Source organism: Capricornis sumatraensis, chromosome 20, assembly GCF_032405125.1.
Source record: "Capricornis sumatraensis isolate serow.1 chromosome 20, serow.2, whole genome shotgun sequence".
NCBI classification, from domain to species: domain Eukaryota; kingdom Metazoa; phylum Chordata; class Mammalia; order Artiodactyla; family Bovidae; genus Capricornis; species Capricornis sumatraensis.
In genome coordinates this window covers 59,997,031-60,015,829 of record NC_091088.1, presented here as the reverse complement: position 1 = coordinate 60,015,829, position 18,799 = coordinate 59,997,031, and the positions used below count along the sequence as shown (strand labels likewise).

The 18,799-nt window shown below is 52.3% G+C and overlaps 2 protein-coding genes across 2 annotated transcripts; one reads left to right on the top strand and one right to left on the bottom strand.

The window, feature by feature from the left end:
• Positions 1-2,516: 2,516 nt before the first annotated feature.
• Positions 2,517-4,027, top strand: LOC138096847 (tetrapeptide repeat homeobox protein 2-like). Its single transcript, XM_068993100.1, is given in 4 exon segments — positions 2,517-2,541; positions 2,997-3,166; positions 3,642-3,755; positions 3,758-4,027. Coding segments are annotated over 4 exon segments (579 nt in total).
• Positions 4,028-14,745: 10,718 nt separating this feature from the next.
• Positions 14,746-18,736, bottom strand: SELENOW (selenoprotein W). The gene is made up of 6 exons (XM_068992800.1): positions 18,652-18,736; positions 16,890-16,914; positions 16,718-16,771; positions 16,456-16,530; positions 16,255-16,353; positions 14,746-15,107 (listed from the first exon to the last, which is right to left on the bottom strand). Exons 1-5 carry the CDS (start codon positions 18,678-18,680, stop codon positions 16,273-16,275), a joined length of 264 nt encoding a protein of 87 aa, XP_068848901.1. The 5' UTR covers positions 18,681-18,736; the 3' UTR covers positions 14,746-15,107; positions 16,255-16,272.
• Positions 18,737-18,799: the final 63 nt, after the last annotated feature.

The window sequence follows — 18,799 nt, the reverse complement described above, 5'->3', positions numbered from 1 at the left end:
AGTTAGTCCTCATTTCCCCTTCTCCCAAGTTCCTGGAAGGTGCTAATCCACCTTCTGGCCCCACGGCTTGTCTCTTCTGGACATTTCCTGTAGGTGAAACCATGCAACACGTGAGCTTTTGTGTCTGGCTTCTTTCTGAGCCGAATGTTTTCAAGGTTCATCCACGCTGTAGTATGAATCAGTACCTCATTCCTCTTTGTGGTTAAAACAATATTCCACAGTATGAATAAATGACGTTTTGTGTATTCCTCCACCGATAGATGGACATGTTTGTTTCATTTCCGCCTTTTGGTTTTTGTGAATAGGGCTTGCCATGAACATTTTCACATTCAGTGCATACATTTTCCTGAAACAGTGTCGGTGAGTTAGTCCATCTAGTTGTACTTTTATTGGCCAAATAAACTGCCACACTAGAAAATCTTTGAGGGCAGGGAAATTACTCTTCTCATCACTCCTGCTTTCCCATCACATTTGTTAGGCTTGACAGGGAAGAGTTGACAGATGACGGAACTTTTCTGTATCTAACACTAAGTAGCAATTCAAAACAATGAACTTGACCTATAATAACATTTCTGTTTTATTTATTTTTATTTTTTATTTTTTGGCACTACAGCTTGCAGGAGTCTTAGTTCCCCAACCAGGGATCAAACTCTCGCCCCCATGCAGTGGAAGGGCAGAGTCTTAACCCCTAGACGGCCAGGGAAGTCCTTGTTATATTTAATTTTGAATGTAATCTCCCATATATTTCTAGCATCCCAGACTGTGAGCCTTGTCAGTCATGTTCTCCCTTGACCCTTGACCCCTGAACTCATGAGGGTACCGCCAAAAGAGGATGGAATCACCCACTCAGGTCTCTGGACAGAACAGATGTACCATCACTGTCCACCTGATGGTCTTTGACTGAGGGTATTGGCAGCGATCACCAAGTCTGTCTCAGATGCCAACCTACACTCCCAAAGCATGGGAAAGCCCGATTCTGGTAGAAAGCTACCAGTCCCCGGCATGGTGTCTCTTCTCAGTCACTGCTCATCTAAACATCACGACGTTCCATTTCTTACCTTGAAAAAGTAGAGAGAAGGTGGCCTCCGGTTACATCCTATAGACCAAGGACATTACCACGTTTGCCCCTATTGACAGCAGCAGCAGTCTTGCTGACTAGCGTGTTCCCAGCTGCCCAAGAAGCAGAAAAGATGTCCAATTATGGCAAAAGGCTGGCGGAAAGGGAGCAGAGTAAATGTCCACTGATGGCAAAATGCCCCCATGAGCATCAAAGAGTGACATAAATCGAGAAACAAGATCTCTTTGCTTTGTTTCATGTCATATTTGATCACTTATCTGTCGCCTACCCACGATGACAATGAAAGTCCCAGGGGATGAGCATCATGAGCTGTGTTCTCCCCTGCCGACGGTCCCCCGGAGATCCAGGCACAAGCCAGAAACTCAGTATGATGCTTAGATCCAGGCCTACGCAGCCTCAGTTCAGTTTAGTCGTTCACTCGCTCCAACTCATTGCAACCCCATGGGCTGCAGCACGCCAGGCCTCCCTGTCCATCACCAACTCCCAGAGTTTACTCAAACTCATGTCCGTTGAGTCGGTGATGCCATCCAGCCATCTCATCCTCTGTCATCTCGGTTCTCCTCCTGCCCTCAGTCTCTCCCAGCATCAGGGTCTTTTCCAGAATCAGCTCTTCGCATCAGGTGGCCAAAGTATTGGAGCTTCCGCTTCAGCATCAGTCCTTCCAATGAATAGTCAGAGTTGATTTCCTTTAGGATTGACTGATTTGATCTTCTTGCTGTCCAAGGGACTCTCAATAGCCTTTTATTATTGAGCAGCTGCAAGTGAGTCCTGTCCTGGGAGGCACCAGGAACCCTCTGTATTAAGACAGCTTGGGGCCTGCTCTTCATGGATGAATGAACTGGGTCTGGTTTCCCTGTTGCATTCAGGAGCTTGGGTCCCAGGAGCCCGATTTCACACTTCTGTGGTGTTGGAGAAGACTCTTGAGAGTCCCTTGGACTGCAAGGAGATCCAATCAGTCCATCCTAAAGGAAATCAACCCTCAACATTCATTGGAAGGACTGATACTGAAGCTGAAGCTCCAATACTTTGGCCACCTGATGTGAAGAGCTGACTCACTGGAAAAGACCCAGATGCTGGGAGAGATTGAGGGCAGAGGAGAACCGGGATGACAGAGGACGAGATGGCTGGATGGCATAGATTCAATGGACATGAGTTTGAGCAAACTCTGGAGATAGTGCAGGACAGGGAAGCCTGGCAAACTGCCATCCATGGGATCTCAGAGTTGGACACGATTGAGTGACTGAACGACAACATCAAATAAAAGGATTAACCAATTATTAATGACTCTCTTGCAAGGCAGGGAGGCTGAGGGTGGGGCAAGAGAGGGTGGGTTTCAGGACCCTTAGGGTGTGCCTAAGGTGGGCATGGCATAAAACCGGGATGTCTGTCCCAGGCCTGTGAGCAGAGCCTCAGACTCCGACGGCAGAACAGCAGGAGGATGCAAGCACCCGAGTCCATCATGAGTGAGTCTGGCCTCCTGGGACTTAGTGGAGTTTGGGGGTGGAACCACATTACTGAGGGAGGGGAGCAGGGAGCCTGGTCCTCGGGGGTCCCCTGTCAGGGTGGCTCCCCCTTGGTTGGGAGACGGTAGGGGGTTGGGGAGAGCACCAAGGGTCACCAAGGAGCCTGTCCTGCCTGCCTTCCCAGGGCAGGCCCTGGAATAAGTACTCCATGGGCTGAGATCAAGCCCATTTCCAAGCTGTGCTCACTGAGCCCCAGAGAGGTGCAGGGGTTAGGGCTGGAGGGCAGACAGCCAGGCTCTGACCAACAACCTCACTCCGGATGCCCCAGGCTTCTCCTCCCGCCCTCGGGCCTGAGTCCCACCCGCTCACCTGGGTCTGGTCCAGGGAGGGGGAGGGCACCAGGCAGGCTGGGGGCTGTTCCTGGGCTGATGGGACCCTGTTTCCCCCTTGGTCAGGCCCCACGCGGAGGTCCGCGCCCCCAAACAGGAAGCGGCGGGAGCGCACAGTGTACAGCAAAGAGCAGTTGGAGGAGCTCAAAGAAGCCTTCCTGAAGAACGAGTACCCGAGCTACCAGGACCGCCTGCGCCTGGCGGCCAGGCTCCACCTGGACGAGCACAGAGTGCAGGTCTGAGCCCGCCCGCCCCGGGGCCACCCCTCCGCCCTCCCGGAGCCACCGCTGGGGACCGCGAGGCCAGAGGGGCCTGGGCTGCCCCGGGTCCCGCAGCAAGCAAGGGGTCTCCCTGCTGCGGACCCAGGGCTGGACCCCGGGTCAACCGTGTGCTGTATCACCGCGCCAGCCGCATCCGGCCTGCCTGACGCCCCCCACCGCCCCGGGTGTCCCGGTGCCCAGCCCTCAGGGCCTCTGACCCCGCGGAGCCTCTCGGGCAGACCCCTTCCTGCCCCGTGGGTGCCCAAGCCCTGCCCCTGCCCTCTGTGCCCCTTCCCGCTGCCTCCTGAACCCCAGGAGCCTCTAATTGGGTCTGGGGGGCGGAGGGAGAGGGGAGGCAGGATTCTCAGCTGGACAGCCTCACCCCTCCACCTCCCGAGCAGAGACTCACCTCTCACACCCCCTCCTCCTGGTCCCGTCTGCCCCCTCCCAGGTGTGGTTCAAGAACCGCCGGGCCCAGCGCTCCCGTCTGGAACGACAACAGGCCCAGGGTGGATACCAGAGGGCCGGCCATGCGCCCACGGACCCCGGAGCCCCCCGGACCCCCGCCCCCGCCCCGGAATCTGCTGCCGCAGCTGCGAGCCCCAGTTTCCCAGACAGCCCGGGACTCTACAGCTGCCTTCCTCCCCCCAGCCCCGCGGGGGTGCTCCCAGCGCCCGAGCCCGGCGTCTCCAGCCACCAGCCGGCCATGTGGGTCCCGGCACAGGGCGTCCACGTGTACGGCCCGGCTGCTCCAAGCCCGGCCCCGGCCCCGGCCCCGGGCTGGCCTCAGGACCCCGACGCCCCGAACTACTGCCCAGATCCTCTTCTGGTTCCTGACTGTGCCCTGATGTTCTCATCCCAGGAGCACTTTTCCGAACCCTCCTCTCCCTTGAATTCTGTGTCCCCTGTGGATGAGGACGATTTCGGCTCCCAACGGTTCACGGATTTATAGGGTCGTGGTCATCTGTCCCCGCAAAGTCCCGCAGACCCCGAGCGGCCAGAGGACGAGGGCGCTGTGAGCCTGCACGTGGCGCCCCCACGTCCGGGAAGGTGCGATGGTTTGGTCTTCACAGCTCCTTACTCTGTGCACCTCCCTTGATCCAGCCTGGGGAGGGGGTGTTTCTGTGTCACTGTGAGGCCTGAAGATCCCGGGTGGTTATTTGGGGCGCTCCTGGGAACTGCTGTCCATGGAATCGCTGCTGGCAGTTCGTGTGTGTTCCGGCTTCGTGGATGCTGCAGAACTTTCTGTGCAAGCTAGACCAACATCATTCACCCAGCCCCCCGAATGCTGAGGATTTGAGACATTTTCATCTTTGCTGATCTGCCCTCTTTCGGCTTCTTTGTAGTTTTAATACTGATCCCTCCAATGGTGCAGAAGTTAAGTAAGCTCTTCTCAGGTGTTAATTGGACATTAGGAATACTTGTAAATTGTCCTCCCCGCCCCGTCCATTTTTCTCAATTTGTTTGAATTTATATATCTATCTCTTTTGGTGGCTAAACATTTTTCCCATGTGTATTTTCTATAAGTAGAATTTTCTTGATTTTAATATTGTGTGTTTCAGTGCCCCTCGTTATCTTTCGTGATGAATTCGTGTTTTTGTTTACATCAATGGCAGACTGATACGCTGAAAAAAAATAGAATAAAAAATTTTTAAATAAATTTAAAATGATTTTTTACAAGATGGGCCCCCGTTTTCAAGTTGACATAAAAGTTTATAAACGCTGACTATTCGGGGTTTCTCTGGTGGTCCAGTGGTTAAGAATCCACCTTGCAATGCCAGGGACACCAGTCCAATACCTGGTCCAGGAAGATCCCACACGCCACAGCTACTAAGACCTGCACATCTTAGAGTTTGGTCTCTGTAACAGGAGAAGCCACCTCAATAAACTAGAGAAAGCTTACGCAGCAATGAAGACCCAGCACAGTCAAAAATAATTTTTTAAAAAACTTGACATTCAAGGCCTATGTTTTGTCAAAAGCTGAAAACAGTTTACAGAGAACAGTCTGAGATCCCCAGTCTGCTGTTTCCAGTATAGCTCAGGGGTTTCAAATGGCAACCCATTCCAGTATTCTTGCCTTGGAGAATCCCACGGACAGAGGAGTCTGGCAGGCTACAGTCCATGGGGTTGCAAAGAGTGGGATATGGATGAACGACCAACACGGGGGTTTCTGGGACAGGGGTGTGGAGGGAGGAGTTGCTCTTTTCTTCTCTAGCATTACTGCTTTTTAAAAAGTATTTGGCTGCATCCGGTCTTAGTTGGGCCATGTGGGTATTTGGCTGCATCTGGCCTTAGTTGGGCCATGTGGGTATTTGGCTGCGTCTGGTCTTAGTTGGGCCATGTGGGTATTTGGCTGCGTCTGGTCTTAGTTGGGCCATGTGGGTATTTGGCTGCACCTGGTCTTAGTTGGGCCATGTGGGTATTTGGCTGCACCTGGTCTTAGTTGGGCCATGTGGGATCGTCGCTGCTTCCTTGCAGCCATTGTAGCATGAAGGCTCAGTATTCATGGCATGCAGACTTAATTGCTTTGCAACATGTGAGGTCTTAATTTCCCAGCCAGGAATGGAACCCAAGTCCCCTGCATGTCAAGGAGGATTCTTAGCCACTGGACCACCAGGGAAGTCCCTACTGCTCTTCTCTTTCCTCTTGTTTAAGATATCTTTCATTATCACGTAAAGATAATGTCTTCTTCCCTAAAATCATAACAGTTTTAACTCCCATATTTAGGTCTTAAAACAACTAGAACTGATTGTGGATGTATGGTGTGAGGTAGGGGTTTCTTTTTTTTTTTTTCCTCATGGAATTTCATCCCAGGGGGCTCAGTGGTAAAGAACCTATCTGCCAATGCAGGAGACGCAGGTTCAGTCCCTGGGGCAGAAAGATCCCCGGGAGAAGGAAATGGCAAGCCACTCCAGTATTCTTGCCTGGGAAATCCCATGGACAGAGGAGCCTGAGGGGCTACCATCCACGGAGTCGCAAAGAGCTGGACACGACTGAGCACGCACATGGATTTTCAGTGGTCGTTTTTTGGAGAGATTGGTTAATTTGTCCTCAGTCAAGGGTCCAATCACAGATGGATTGACATCCACAAAGCCTGCATTTGGGGTCCTCGATCTCTGTAACTTTGTGCCAATTACCTGTCCCCTCTGTCTCCAGTTTCTCTGCTGCTCATCCTGACCCCTAGGTCTCCCCACAGCCAATTTTCGGGCCCCATCCTGGTCCCCTTTAGCAAATGCTCCAATCCTCTTAGGACAGGCCAGCCTCAGCAAAATAGAGTGAGAATTAGCAGGGATTTAGAGGTCCACGTGACAGACTGTGGTTTCGGGGGGGAGAGAGACAGTTGCGAGGATAGAAGGAGACCGTGTTTATCAGAGAGGCCCTGGTAGGAATGGAGATAAACACACACACACACACACACACACACAGGCCCCACAAGGAGACTGAGGGACACAGGAGAGAGATTGGAGCCAGAGGAGACATACAGAGAGGCAGAGAGGGAGAGTTAGGGGGTGGGGCAGAAAGGGAAGGGAACTGAGGCACCCCAGCCCTACTCCCTAAAAGAAAACAGACAAGGTCCCACCCACACGTGTCACTTTCCATGTGACAGCTGCTGTCCTCCATGCTCTAATATCCTTACGAAAGGTCCTTCAAGGTCAGCAACCTAATCCCTTACCTACAGGAGGTCACACCAAACATCAGAGCCTTCAACTGCCTTTCTGAGAAGACGGCGGGCGTCTAAGCTGAGCGTGAACCAGGCTGCCCAGCTGAGGACCTCAGTCCTTAACCCCTCTACTCTCTTGAGTTTTACCAAGTTTATCTGCTTCTTGGACCACTCAGAGAAAGCCATGTGGACAGCTGGACCTCTGTGAGACTTTGGGTAACAGTCATCACTGGGGGTGGGTGTGAATTACACGGAGTGTGCAATTGACACACTGGACACTAATTTACAGGAAGTGCTGAGTAAATGGGTGGTCTTATCCTACCGGGCTTCCCAGGTGGTTCTAGAGGTAAAGAATCTGCCTGCCAATGCAGGAGACTTAAGAGATTTGGGTTCCATCCTTGGATCGGGGAAGATTCCCTTGGAGGAAGACATGGTAACCCACTCCAGTATTCTTGCCTGGAGAATCCCACGGACAGCGGATCCTGGTGGGCTACAGTCCGTAGGGTCAAAAGGAGTCAGACACAACTGAAGCGAGTTAGCATGCATGCGGGCATTATTCTACCACTGAGACAGCCCCCTGACCCCCATCTCCATCTTTTCCCTCCTCTGACTCACCCATCTCCGGTCTCTCTGCCCTGTGTGCTGCCCTTCCTTCTCCCTCTCTCTGGCCTCTCTCCCACCCCTTCAGGTCCCTGGACTTCTCCCCAGCAGCTTTCCTTGGCTTTGACCTAGTCTGATTCACCACGTGCCCCAACCTCTTAGGCCAGTCAGGCCAGCATCTGCAGAATAAGGGCACAGGCACGATCAGAGGTGAGCTGAAGGGGACATGGGACTCACTGGCAGATGAAGATCAAAACTTTCTCAACCCCCGACTCACATCTTCCCGTGTTTCCTTGGTGACCAGGAGACTTCCGTTTCGGCAGTTGGTGCTGTTGGGGTCTCCGGCATTCCCCTCCCCATCGTAAGTCCCAGGGAGATGATCTCAGGAAGCAAAGATGCTGCCCAATCTCCTCTAGCCCTGATTTATCTGCCGTGACTCGGGCAGTGGACGGAGCACAGTGTAGATCACAGACATACTTGGTTGCACTTGCATTTTTATTCAAAATTTCGCTACACTTATATCCAAACTCATTCAGCTGAATATATTAAATATATACAGTTTTTGGAATGAGGTTCGTGACATTGTATGGGAGACAGGGATCAAGACCATCCCCATGGAAAAGAAATGGAAAAAAGCAAAATGGCTGTCTGGGGAGGCCTTACAAATAGCTGTGAAAAGAAGAGAAGCGAAAAGCCAAGGAGAAAAGGAAAGAGATAAGCATCTGAATGCAGAGTTCCAAAGAATAGCAAGAAGAGATAAGAAAGCCTTCTTCAGCGATCAATGCAAAGAAATAGAGGAAAACAACAGAATGGGAAAGACTAGAGAGCGCTTCAAGAAAATTAGAGATACCAAGGGAACATTTCATGCAAAGATGGGCTCGAAAAAGGACAGAAATGGTCTGGACCTAATAGAAGCAGAAGATATTAAGAAGAGGTGGCAAGAATACACAGAAGAACTGTACAAAAAAAATCTTCAGGACCAAGATAATCATGATGATGTGATCACTAATATAGAGCCAGACATCTTGGAATGTGAAGTCAAGTGGGCCTTAGAAAGCATCACTATGAACAAAGCTAGTGGAGGTGATGACATTCCAGTTGAGCTGTTTCAGATCCTGAAAGATGATGTTGTGAAAGTGCTACACTCAATATGCCAGCAAATTTGGAAAACTCAGCAGTGGCCACAGGACTGGAAAAGGTCAGTTTTCATTCCAATCCCAAAGAAAGGCAATGCCAAAGAATGCTCAAACTATCACACAATTGCACTCATCTCACATGCTAGTAAAGTAATGCTCAAAATTCTCCAAGCCAGGCTTCAGCAATACATGAACCGCGAACTCCCTGATGTTCAAGCTGGTTTTAGAAAAGGCAAAGGAATCAGAGATCAAATTGTCAACATCCGCTGGATCATGGAAAAAGCAAGAGAGTTCCAGAAAAACATCTATTTCTGCTTTGTTGACTATGCCAAAGCCTTTGACTGTGAGGATCACAATAAACTGTGGAAAATTCTGAAAGAGATGGGAATACCAGACCACCTAACCTGCCTTTTGAGAAATCTGTATGCAGGTCAGGAAGCAACAGTTAGAACTGGACATGGAACAACAGACTGGTTCCAAATAGGAAAAGGAGTACATCAAGGCTGTATATTGTCACCCTGCTTATTTAACTTACATGCAGAGTACATCATGAGAAACACCGGGTTGGAAGAAACACAAGCTGGAATCAAGATTGCCAGGAGAAATATCAATAACCTCAGATATGCAGATGGCACCACCCTTATGGCAGAAAGTGAAGAGGAACTCAAAAGCCTCTTGATGAAAGTGAAAGAGGAGAGTGAAAAAGTTGGCTTAAAGCTCAACATTCAGAAAACGAAGATCATGGCATCTGGTCCCATCATTTCATGGGAAATAGATGGGGAAACAGTGGAAACAGTGTCAGGCTTTGCTTTTTTGGGCTCCAAAATCACTGCAGATGGTGACTGCAGCCATGAAATTAAAAGACGCTTACTCCTTGGAAGAAAAGTTATGACCAACCTAGATAGTATATTCAAAAGCAGAGACATTACTTTGCCGACTAAAGTCTGTCTAGTCAAGGCTATGGTTTTTCCTGTGGTCACGTATGGATGTGAGAGTTGGACTGTGAAGAAAGCTGAGCGCCGAAGAATTGATGCTTTTAAACTGTGGTGTTGGAGAAGACTCTTGAGAGTCCCTTGGACTGCAAGGAGATCCAACCAGTCCATTCCGAAGGAGATCAGCCCTGGGATTTCTTTGGAAGGAATGATGCTAAAGCTGAAGCTCCAGTACTTTGGCCACCTCATGCGAAGAGTTGACTCATTGGAAAAGACTTTGATGCTGGGAGGGATTGGGGGCAGGAGGAGAAGGGGAGGACAGAGGATGAGATGGCTGGATGGCATCACTGACTCGATGGACGTGAGTCTGAGTGAACTCGGGAGTTGGTGATGGACAGGGAGGCCTGGCGTGCTGCTATTCATGGGGTCGCAGAGAGTCAGACACGACTGAGCGACTGAACTGAACTGGGCTGAAACAGGTTTATGAGGAGCTGATGGAATCCTAGTCCTTTGCACAGTGACTAGCGCGTACTGCTTAAAACTCTGGACAATGTTTCTTTTCTCTCTCAGTCCCTCCATACCCCTCTTGCTCACACCCTCTTCGTTTATAGCTTATCTTATTTATTCTTTAAATATGCCGCTGGTGACCATGCAAAGGGCTTCCCAGGTGGCGCTAGTAGTAAAGAGCCTGCCTGCCAATGCAGGAGACTGGGGTTCGATCCCTGGGTCAGGAAGATGCCCTGGAGGAGGCCGTGGCAACCCACTCCAGTATTCTTGCCTGGAGAATCCGCATGGACAGAGGAGCCTGGCGGGCTACCGTCCCTGGGGGGTCGCAGAGTCTGACATGACTTAGCACGCATGCATGCACAACCATGCAAATACTGCTAACCATCACAGCCAGGGAGCATGTCCTCCCTCTTAAAACGTTCCCTCTCCCTCTGTTTCTTCCCATCTCAGGTGGGAGCATCACTCACCTCTCTTTCCAGCTCCCTCTTCCTCTACCGCCCCCTACCGCCCTCCTGAGGCCGTCCTGGCCCCTGAGTCTCCCCCACAGCCGGTCCTCTGACCCTGTCCTGGTCCCATTTAGCAAATGCTCCAATCCTCTTATGCTGGGCCGGCCTCAGGAGAGCAGAGAGAGAAATTAGATCAAATTGGAGAGAGAGGGAAAGGAGTCATGTGACAGGTGACGGAGGTTGGGGAGGGGGGTTGGACAGACATGACAGGATGGACAGCTCTGGGGGCTGCCAAGATGTAACAGAAGCTCCTCCTGCTTATCTAACAGACCCTGTTAGGGACTGATGCAGAAGGACACTAAAGAAACAGGGGCAGAGGAGCGAGACCCAGAGGCAGAAGCACTGTTGATTGGAATGAGTTTCTCCCACTCATAGACATGGAGCGTCTTGACCCCTGAGGGCCTGGAGACTTTGATATCTCTCTAGATTGCTAGGAGCACAGATTATCATCTCTAAATGTCATTTCCCTCTGGGAGTAACCCGAGTTTTGGCATAAAGACTGGATCCAGGTCTGAGGCCGGAAAAATGAAGGTGAGCTGAGACCATCTTGTCACAGCAAAAGCACAAAAATGCTCTCAGAGATGATGGGGTTTCTGTCCAAACGCTGAAGAAACCCAAGGTGGGACCATTAAAGCTTCAAAAGAAGAACGTCGGCAAGCAGGTTGAAAGATGTCAAATATGTAAAAACCCATAGGTTCATAATGGTCCTCAAAAATAGAGAAAAAAGAGAGAGAGAGAGAAATTGGTTGAGGCTCTGATTTAAACATTGCCATCTTGCTACCATGAGGCATAAACCAAGCACATGAACACCCAACAAGCTAAAGAAAGGAAAACATGAAAATACAGAAAAGTTCTGGGAGACTTCCCTCGTGGTCCAGTGACTCCACTTTGCAATGCAAAGGACACCGGTTTGTCCACTGCTCCGCAAAGATCCCATATGCCACTGAGCAACAAAGCCCAAGCGCCACAACTACGGAAGCCTGTGCGCCTAGAGCCCGGGGCTCCGCAGCAAGAGAAGCCTCTGCATTGAAAAGCCCCCGTGTGCTGCAGCTAGAGAAAGCCCACCCAAAGCAAGGAAAACCCACCACAACCAATAAATAAATGCATCTTTTAAATAATAATAAAAGACTATACGTTTTCAATTCAGGGAGTGTGGGCCTGATCCCTGGTCTGGGAACTAAGATCCTGCATGCCATATGGCAAAAGAAAAAAAAGTATCAAATCACCAAGCCTAAGATGGTGATTCACTTTACAGCAAATCTCAAGGAAATGATTCTATAGTGTGCATACGGATTTCTGGTGATCCGAGGGGATGTGGGCAGCTGCAGTTCTCCAAAATGGCCACACGGTGTCGCTGTTGGAAAAGAATTCAGTGTTTCTCCCAGTTCAGGCTTCCACTGACGACCCTGCTGAATTCTTCTTGAAGACGTGAATTGTTTTGGTTAAGACATAATAGGGTCATGGTATTTTCTGTTTCTCCTCCACGCATAGGTAAAATCAAAAGGAGCCTGGTAGATATTTCCAGCGCTTACCATTTTTTCGGGCTCCCCTTCCTTTCCTGACCACCGTTCCCAGGTGGGTTCTACAGGTGGGTGCAGCCTTGTGACCATTCTAGCCAATGGGCTGCGACTAGAACTGAGACGCGTGTCACTTCCCGCCTAAGGTCTTTAAGAGCTAGTGCGTGTTTCTTTTCCCAGCCGTGCGGACTGAGGAGAAGAGAATCTCTGTCTATCTAGATCTGCACTGTCCAATAAGATAGCCACATGCCACACTTGCCACGAATTTCAATGTCAGTTGAAATAAAGTAAAATAAAAATTCCTAGTTCCAGACTTGCCTGGTGGTCCAGTGGCTAAGAATATGCCTGCCAATGCAGGGGACACAGGTTTGATCCCTGGTTCGGGAGGAGTTCACGTGCCTCGGGGCAACTAAGTCTGTGGGCCACGACTACTGCTGCTGCTGCTGCTAAGTCCTTCAGTCATGTCCGACTCTGTGCGACCCCACAGACGGCAGGACTGCTGATGCCTGCATGCCTAAAGCCCGTGCACTGCAACCAGAGAAGTAAGCGCAATGGGAAGCCTGTGCCCCACAAATGGGGAGTAGCCCCCACTCGTCACAACTAGAGAGAGCTGGAGCACAGCTATGAAGACAGCACAGCCAGAAATAAACGAATTAATTAAAAATTCAGTTCCTCAGTCACATCCACCTCCTTTCAAGCTCTGCATAACACCATGTGGCCTGTGCCCAGTGGCCACGGTGCTGGACAGATACAGAAAAATCCCATCATCACAACGTCCTACTGGATAAATGCTGCTCTAGGTCACTGACTGGGCGCAGGGAGGGCACCTGCCCTGAAGAGGGCTTTGCATGTGCCGGGTTTAACCCATTGAGATTTGCGTTTGTTTTTGTGTGTTTCCACAGAAGCATAACCCAGCCTAGCCTGACCCACTAGATTTCTTGCTTAAACAAAGGACTCGAGAGTCTTGTGTTAAATTACCCACTGGTGGCACGATGCGACGTGGCTAAACCAACGGGAGAGCTGAGGGTACCACCACGCAGGCTCCAGCAGGGTTAAGATCAAGCTTCCTGGAGTCCCAGTCCACCTACCTGGTTCAGGTCTAAACTGCCAGAATGTACTGAATTGTCAGAGTTGTTACCAGTGAAGATGAGGGAGGGCTTTCCTTCTCGTTGGTACTACTGATGGTTGTCAGGGGAGATTTTCCCAGATGACACTGGGTATGGATCCATGGAGCACAGGCGCGATCTCACGGGTCAGCATTTGGCTTAGGGGAGAAATGACTTCATTTCTGTGACTCAAGGTTTGAGAGTTCATTGGGTTAGAATTATATTTGAAATAAGTGCAGACTTTATGGCCACCAAAAGCATTCAGTTTCTTGAGGGAATTTTCTGGTGGCCCAGTGGCTACAACTTTGCGCTGCGAATGCAGGGGGCCCTGGTTTGATCCTTGGTGAGGGAACTAGATCCCACATGCTGCAACTAAGACCCGGTGCAGCCAAATAAACAATTTAAAAAAAAAAAAAAGAGTTCTTGAAAGAAAAAAAAAGTTCCTCAATTCTGAGAAAATCTAATGGTCTTCATATGACCTTCTGCCAGGAAAGTTCTTTTAAAAATCATTGCTGTTGACCCAGCTGTTCCACTCCTAGTTATCTGCCCAAAGGACCTGAGAACTGGTGCTTAAACAAAAACTTGGACACGGAAGTCCACAGAAGCACTGTTCACAGTAGCCAAGGAGTACAAACAACCTAAACGTTCAACCTAAATGTGAAATGGTGGCCCACAGAGTGCAAAATTATTCAGCCATAAAAAGGAATGATGTTCTGCTGTGTGCCAATACTCATCATGGACGCACCTTGAGAACATTATGCCAAGCGAAAGGAGCCACAGACCACACACACTGTATGGTTCCACTTTTGTGAAATCTCCCAATAGGGAAATCTACAGAAAGTGGATTAGTGGCTGCTCCAGGGCAGAGGCGGGGGGTGGGGGGGGGGTGGTGCTGGGGACCAAAGGGGTGCGTGCTCAGGACTGGAGGGGTGCTCTATAGTATAAGGGTTTCTCCTTGAGGTGGTGAAAACGTTCCAAAGTTGACCATGGTGGGACTTCCTCAAAATAAACTGAGGATTGTACAGAAGGCCATCAGTGGCCAGACTCCCCATCACTTTTACCATCTTGCCACATGATTTAAGAACGGAGCCTGTGAGACTGCCAGGCCCTCCTCAGTGTCCTGACACTGGCAGGACCACCGGGCCTCCGAAGGCCCAGGCTCAGACCTGGCGTGGTTACGTCTGCCTCACTCCACTGGCCAAAGCAAGTCATGGGATCAAACTCAGAGCTAGGAGGTGAGGACAGCTCGTCTCCAGTGCAAGGACGGTAAAGGGGGCAGGCAGGCGAGAGGAGGGGTGAGCCAGCCTAACATGCCACCCGGCACTTTCCTCCAGTCGCTGCCAGGTTACCTCCAAATGCGGGAACCAGGAACCTGCCTCACCCTGCAGGATGTACACCCGTGGCGGCTCTAGGGGGCACCCAGAGCCCACCTCCACCTTGGCTTGAGGGACCACTGGAAAGTTCAGCCCTGAGTTGGTCCTAGCTCCGCACTACCAAGCCACTAATTTCCCGGGGCGGAGACCCGCGGGAGGCCGCTGCAGGGGAAAATGGACACACGCAGACACAGGCCTGTTAACCTCATCACCATTTATTGAGTTGTGAGCTGTTGCCATCACTGCTGAAATCTGAGACTCACTCATCCTGATCCTCCTCTCGGCTTCCCCTTGAAAAGGAAGCCTGGAGCAGGACCACCCCAGACACCACAGGGTAGAAGGGAGACATGGAGGGGCGGTGGAGAAGCAGGGAGATGAGGGATGGGGAAGGCACCAGGACCAGCATGCAGGGACACACACGCACTCACACACACACGCACAGGCAAAGACCAGGGGTGTCCATCTCTGCTCCAACCGGCGGCCGTGAGAACATCAGGGAAGGACCAGGCGTCCAAGAGACATTTCAGTCCTTCCTGTCATGAAGCGTCTGCCGAGAGGGGCTGGGCCACGGGTACTGGTCTGTGTGGAGAAGAAGCAGGGAGGGGGGGGTTCAGAGGCTGGATGAAAGCGAGGTGCTTCCCTGCCTTTCATCTCTTAAGCTTTTCCTGTAATAAACTGTAACCAGGAGTGGAACAGCTCTGGTGTGTTCTGAGTCCTGCAAGAATCGCTGAGCCTGACGGGGGTTTTCGGGACTCCTGAAATTGCACTCAACTTGTGAACAAGAGTCACTCCTTCCCCTCTCTCTTTTGTATGAATCCCATCTTGGCTTATCTTAGATAAAATCATCATTGGTGGACTTCTCTAGAATCCAAGCCAACCTCATGCTGGTTTAAGCAAATGCATTTGAGTGACTGACAGTCTGGAGGTGGCAAATGGTGTGTTTCTGCAAGGGATGTGCTCCATTTAAGAATTCAAGTCCCCCCCAAAGGGGCACCCCTCCCTCCTGACAGCAACAGCCCACACATAGCCAGCTCATGCAGCCTGGGAATTATGGAATTCTTTTTTTTTCCTTTATCTTTGCCCATCTTTTTTCTCTTTTTTTTGGAATTATGCAATTCTTGGTGGGTTTTTTTTTTTTTTTTTGGTAATTTGGGGAGACTCCCTCCTTTTCAGACCTGCATAGGAAGCAAGACATTCAGATTTTTGTACTGCATTGATTCAAATTGTACTGCAGGTCCAAATTCCCACTGAAAGCAGCCTCATTCTGCTCCAGTGAGGATGATGAGAAACAGAACTCGAGGTCAAAGCATTTGAGAACCAGGTTGCTGGTGCAAAGCATGCTGGGGGCAGGGGGCTGGGTCCACAGGCTCCTGGGACAGACACTCAGTTCTAGCACACGTTGGGCAGGAACTGGCACTCAAGCTTAGAGGGAGAGTAGAAACTGCTTCCAGGATCTCAAAAGCCAGGAGCCAGAGCTTGGTTACAGACTAGGTTAGTGACCAGGACCCAGATGTAGAGTAGGCTCGGTCTGGGGCTCATCTGGAACACAGAAGCTCGAACATTGAAAATCAGGCTCAGCAGATGCTGAAAAGCAGTGCTATGGTCCAGAGAACAAAGTGGAAATTGCAACCAGTGGAATGTACTGGGCTGGAAACTAGTCCTCAGGTTTGGAGTCCATTGGGAACCAGGGATCAGTTCTGTGGCCTCGGGGCGGGGCCCCCCTCACCTCTGCCTTCAGGGCACATCAGGCCTGAGCCAAAGCGGCTTTGATGGCGGCCACCAGCTTCAGAAACTTGCTCTCCGTGTCCACGTAGCCATCGCCTCCCTGGAGGAGGGAGGACCAGGGGAGGGATGGGCTGGGACCAAGACGCCAACCCCAGTCCCAACCCCCCACTGGCCCCCAGTGACGCAGGATGGAGAGACATACCTTCTTGGAGTGGACCAGCTTTCCCGCTACGAACACTTCAAAGAAGCCGGTGACCTGGGGAGTCCCCTCGCCGCACTAGGGAGAAGGAGAGATGCTGGAGGGGCGGAGATGCCCCCTTGCGGACACCTGCTCCTTCCCAGGGAAGGGAGAACACAGTGGGGGGGGGGGGGGTAGGGGGCTGACCCAAACCACCCCCACTGCCACCAGGACTGAGGGACAGACAGGACCCAAGTCTGACTGCTTCCCCCTCCCCGAGACTCACGATGTCCAAACAGCTAGGGAACTCATCTTCTAACTTCTTCTTGAGCTGAAGATACTGGAAAGGGGTGGGTGGTCACACCAGGGTCCACAGAAGCCACATAGGTGGGCCCCCACCAAGGGCTAACCCCCCTCCCCCACTTTCCAGGGCAGCCTCTTGGGACCACATGGCTTACCTTGGGCTTGTAGCCTCAAGCGCCACTGGTGGGAGCGTGTCCGAGAGAGTGGGTCCCGGGAGAGGAGGAGGGGGACAGTGGAGATCCGGGGAGGGGAGAGAGGGGACAGTGGGGATCCGGGGAGGGGAGGGGAGAGGCAAGGCAGGCAAGGAGACAGAGGCAAATGGCGGGGAGGAAGCAGGGAGAGATGAAGAGGGACACGGATGATAGAAGGAGACAGACACTCTCAAAAGAGAGGAAAGACACGGGGCACACGGGGGCGGGGTGCAGCACAGAGATGGAGGCACACGAAGGGAGCCAGCCACACAGGAACACAGAGCAAGGGAGACAAGAGGCAGAGCGTGGGGGGCGGTGCACAGAACCGGGGGCGACGAGGAGAGAGCACACGCGCGAGGCAGAGGGGAGAGGGAGGCAAAACGGAGAGAGCCAGGTCAGGATGAGAGCTGCCCAACGACAGCAGCCCCACCCACAGCCGGTACCCAGGCCTCAGGGCAACCATTACTGCAGGATTCCCAAGGCCCTCCCATGCCTGAGGGTGAAGGATAACCGCCTCCCCGCCCGCCCTGCCCCCCCCCCCCCCCCCCCCCGCCGACTATTTCGGGACCGGAGTCTGGTGCACCGGCAAAGCGGGGGAGGGGAAGGGGAGGCGCCTCAAAATGTCACTCTACCCTCTGCTTGACTCAGCGGGCACGGACACTAACTAACGCAGTGACAGGTCTGAACCTTTCAAACCCCCAGGCAGGGACCCTCCTCCCCCGCCCAAGTGGACAGCCAGCAGACCCAGGTGCGGTACCCCTGTGATCCGCCCGTGGCCCACTCCCAGCCTCGGTTTCCGCACTTGTAGAATGGAGCTAAAACCCCTGCCCAGGGGGTTTCTGGGGAAGGAAATTCAGGGAACACGTATTTATTGAGCGCCCACAGGCCAGCATGCCTGTGCAGGCCAGTACAGTCCAAGGCGCCAGGGCTGTGACACCGCCTACGGGACAGACACTTCCTGCCGAGCACACGTTTTCACCCTTAAAGCGGGCAATTAGACCAAATGTGTAACACCCTACACACCGCACTCCCTCCGCCATAACCATTAAGACGACAACCTAGCGGGGGGGGGGGGTTCAAGAGGGAGCGGACATAGGTACACCTACGGCCAATTCACGTTGACATATGGCAGAAACCAACACAATATGGGAAAGCAATGATGCCACAATCAAAAATAAGTTTTAAAAAAATCACTCCCTCTACGGATGGGAAAAGTGGGGTAAGAAAACGAGGAGGGTTAACAGCAAAAAAGCATCCACCGTCTGGGTTTAAGTCCTTGCCCAACACAGGCCGGGACGATCTGGAACCTCCTGACTCTGGCCGGCCCCACCCGACGACCGGTCCTGGGGGAGGGGAGACCGAACCGCCCAGAGAGGTTCCTCCTGCATTACAAACCGACCCCCACCTGTTCCCCACCCTGAGCCCGGGAATCGGGGTGGGGGTGGGGGTTAAAACGACACACACGTGTCTCAGTTCTACCTTTTAGGACCTGAGACGTCTAGAATGTCACAAATTGGGGAGGGGGAGGCCAAGAAATCAACATCCTCGTTTTCCGCCTCCTCCCACGCCCACCGCACCCGCACGGAACCCTCTCCCCAGTGCAAGGCTCCCCAAGGGTCCTGCCCCCTCCCCCGCGCACCCCCGACTCCCCCAGAGCCCAGCTCCGCCGGGACAGGGCGGGGCCCGAGCGGAATTCGAAGAGGGCACCTCTGGCCCGCGTGCTCACCAATAAACTACTCGGACGACGACCGCCATAGCTCCGGACCCCGGTGCCCGCTGCAGCGCGGACTCGCGATCCGAACCCGGGCGAAGCAGGGCGAGGTCTGCGCCCCGGGCGGGGCGTGTGCACACAGGCCTAGCTCTTGGCGTTCCGC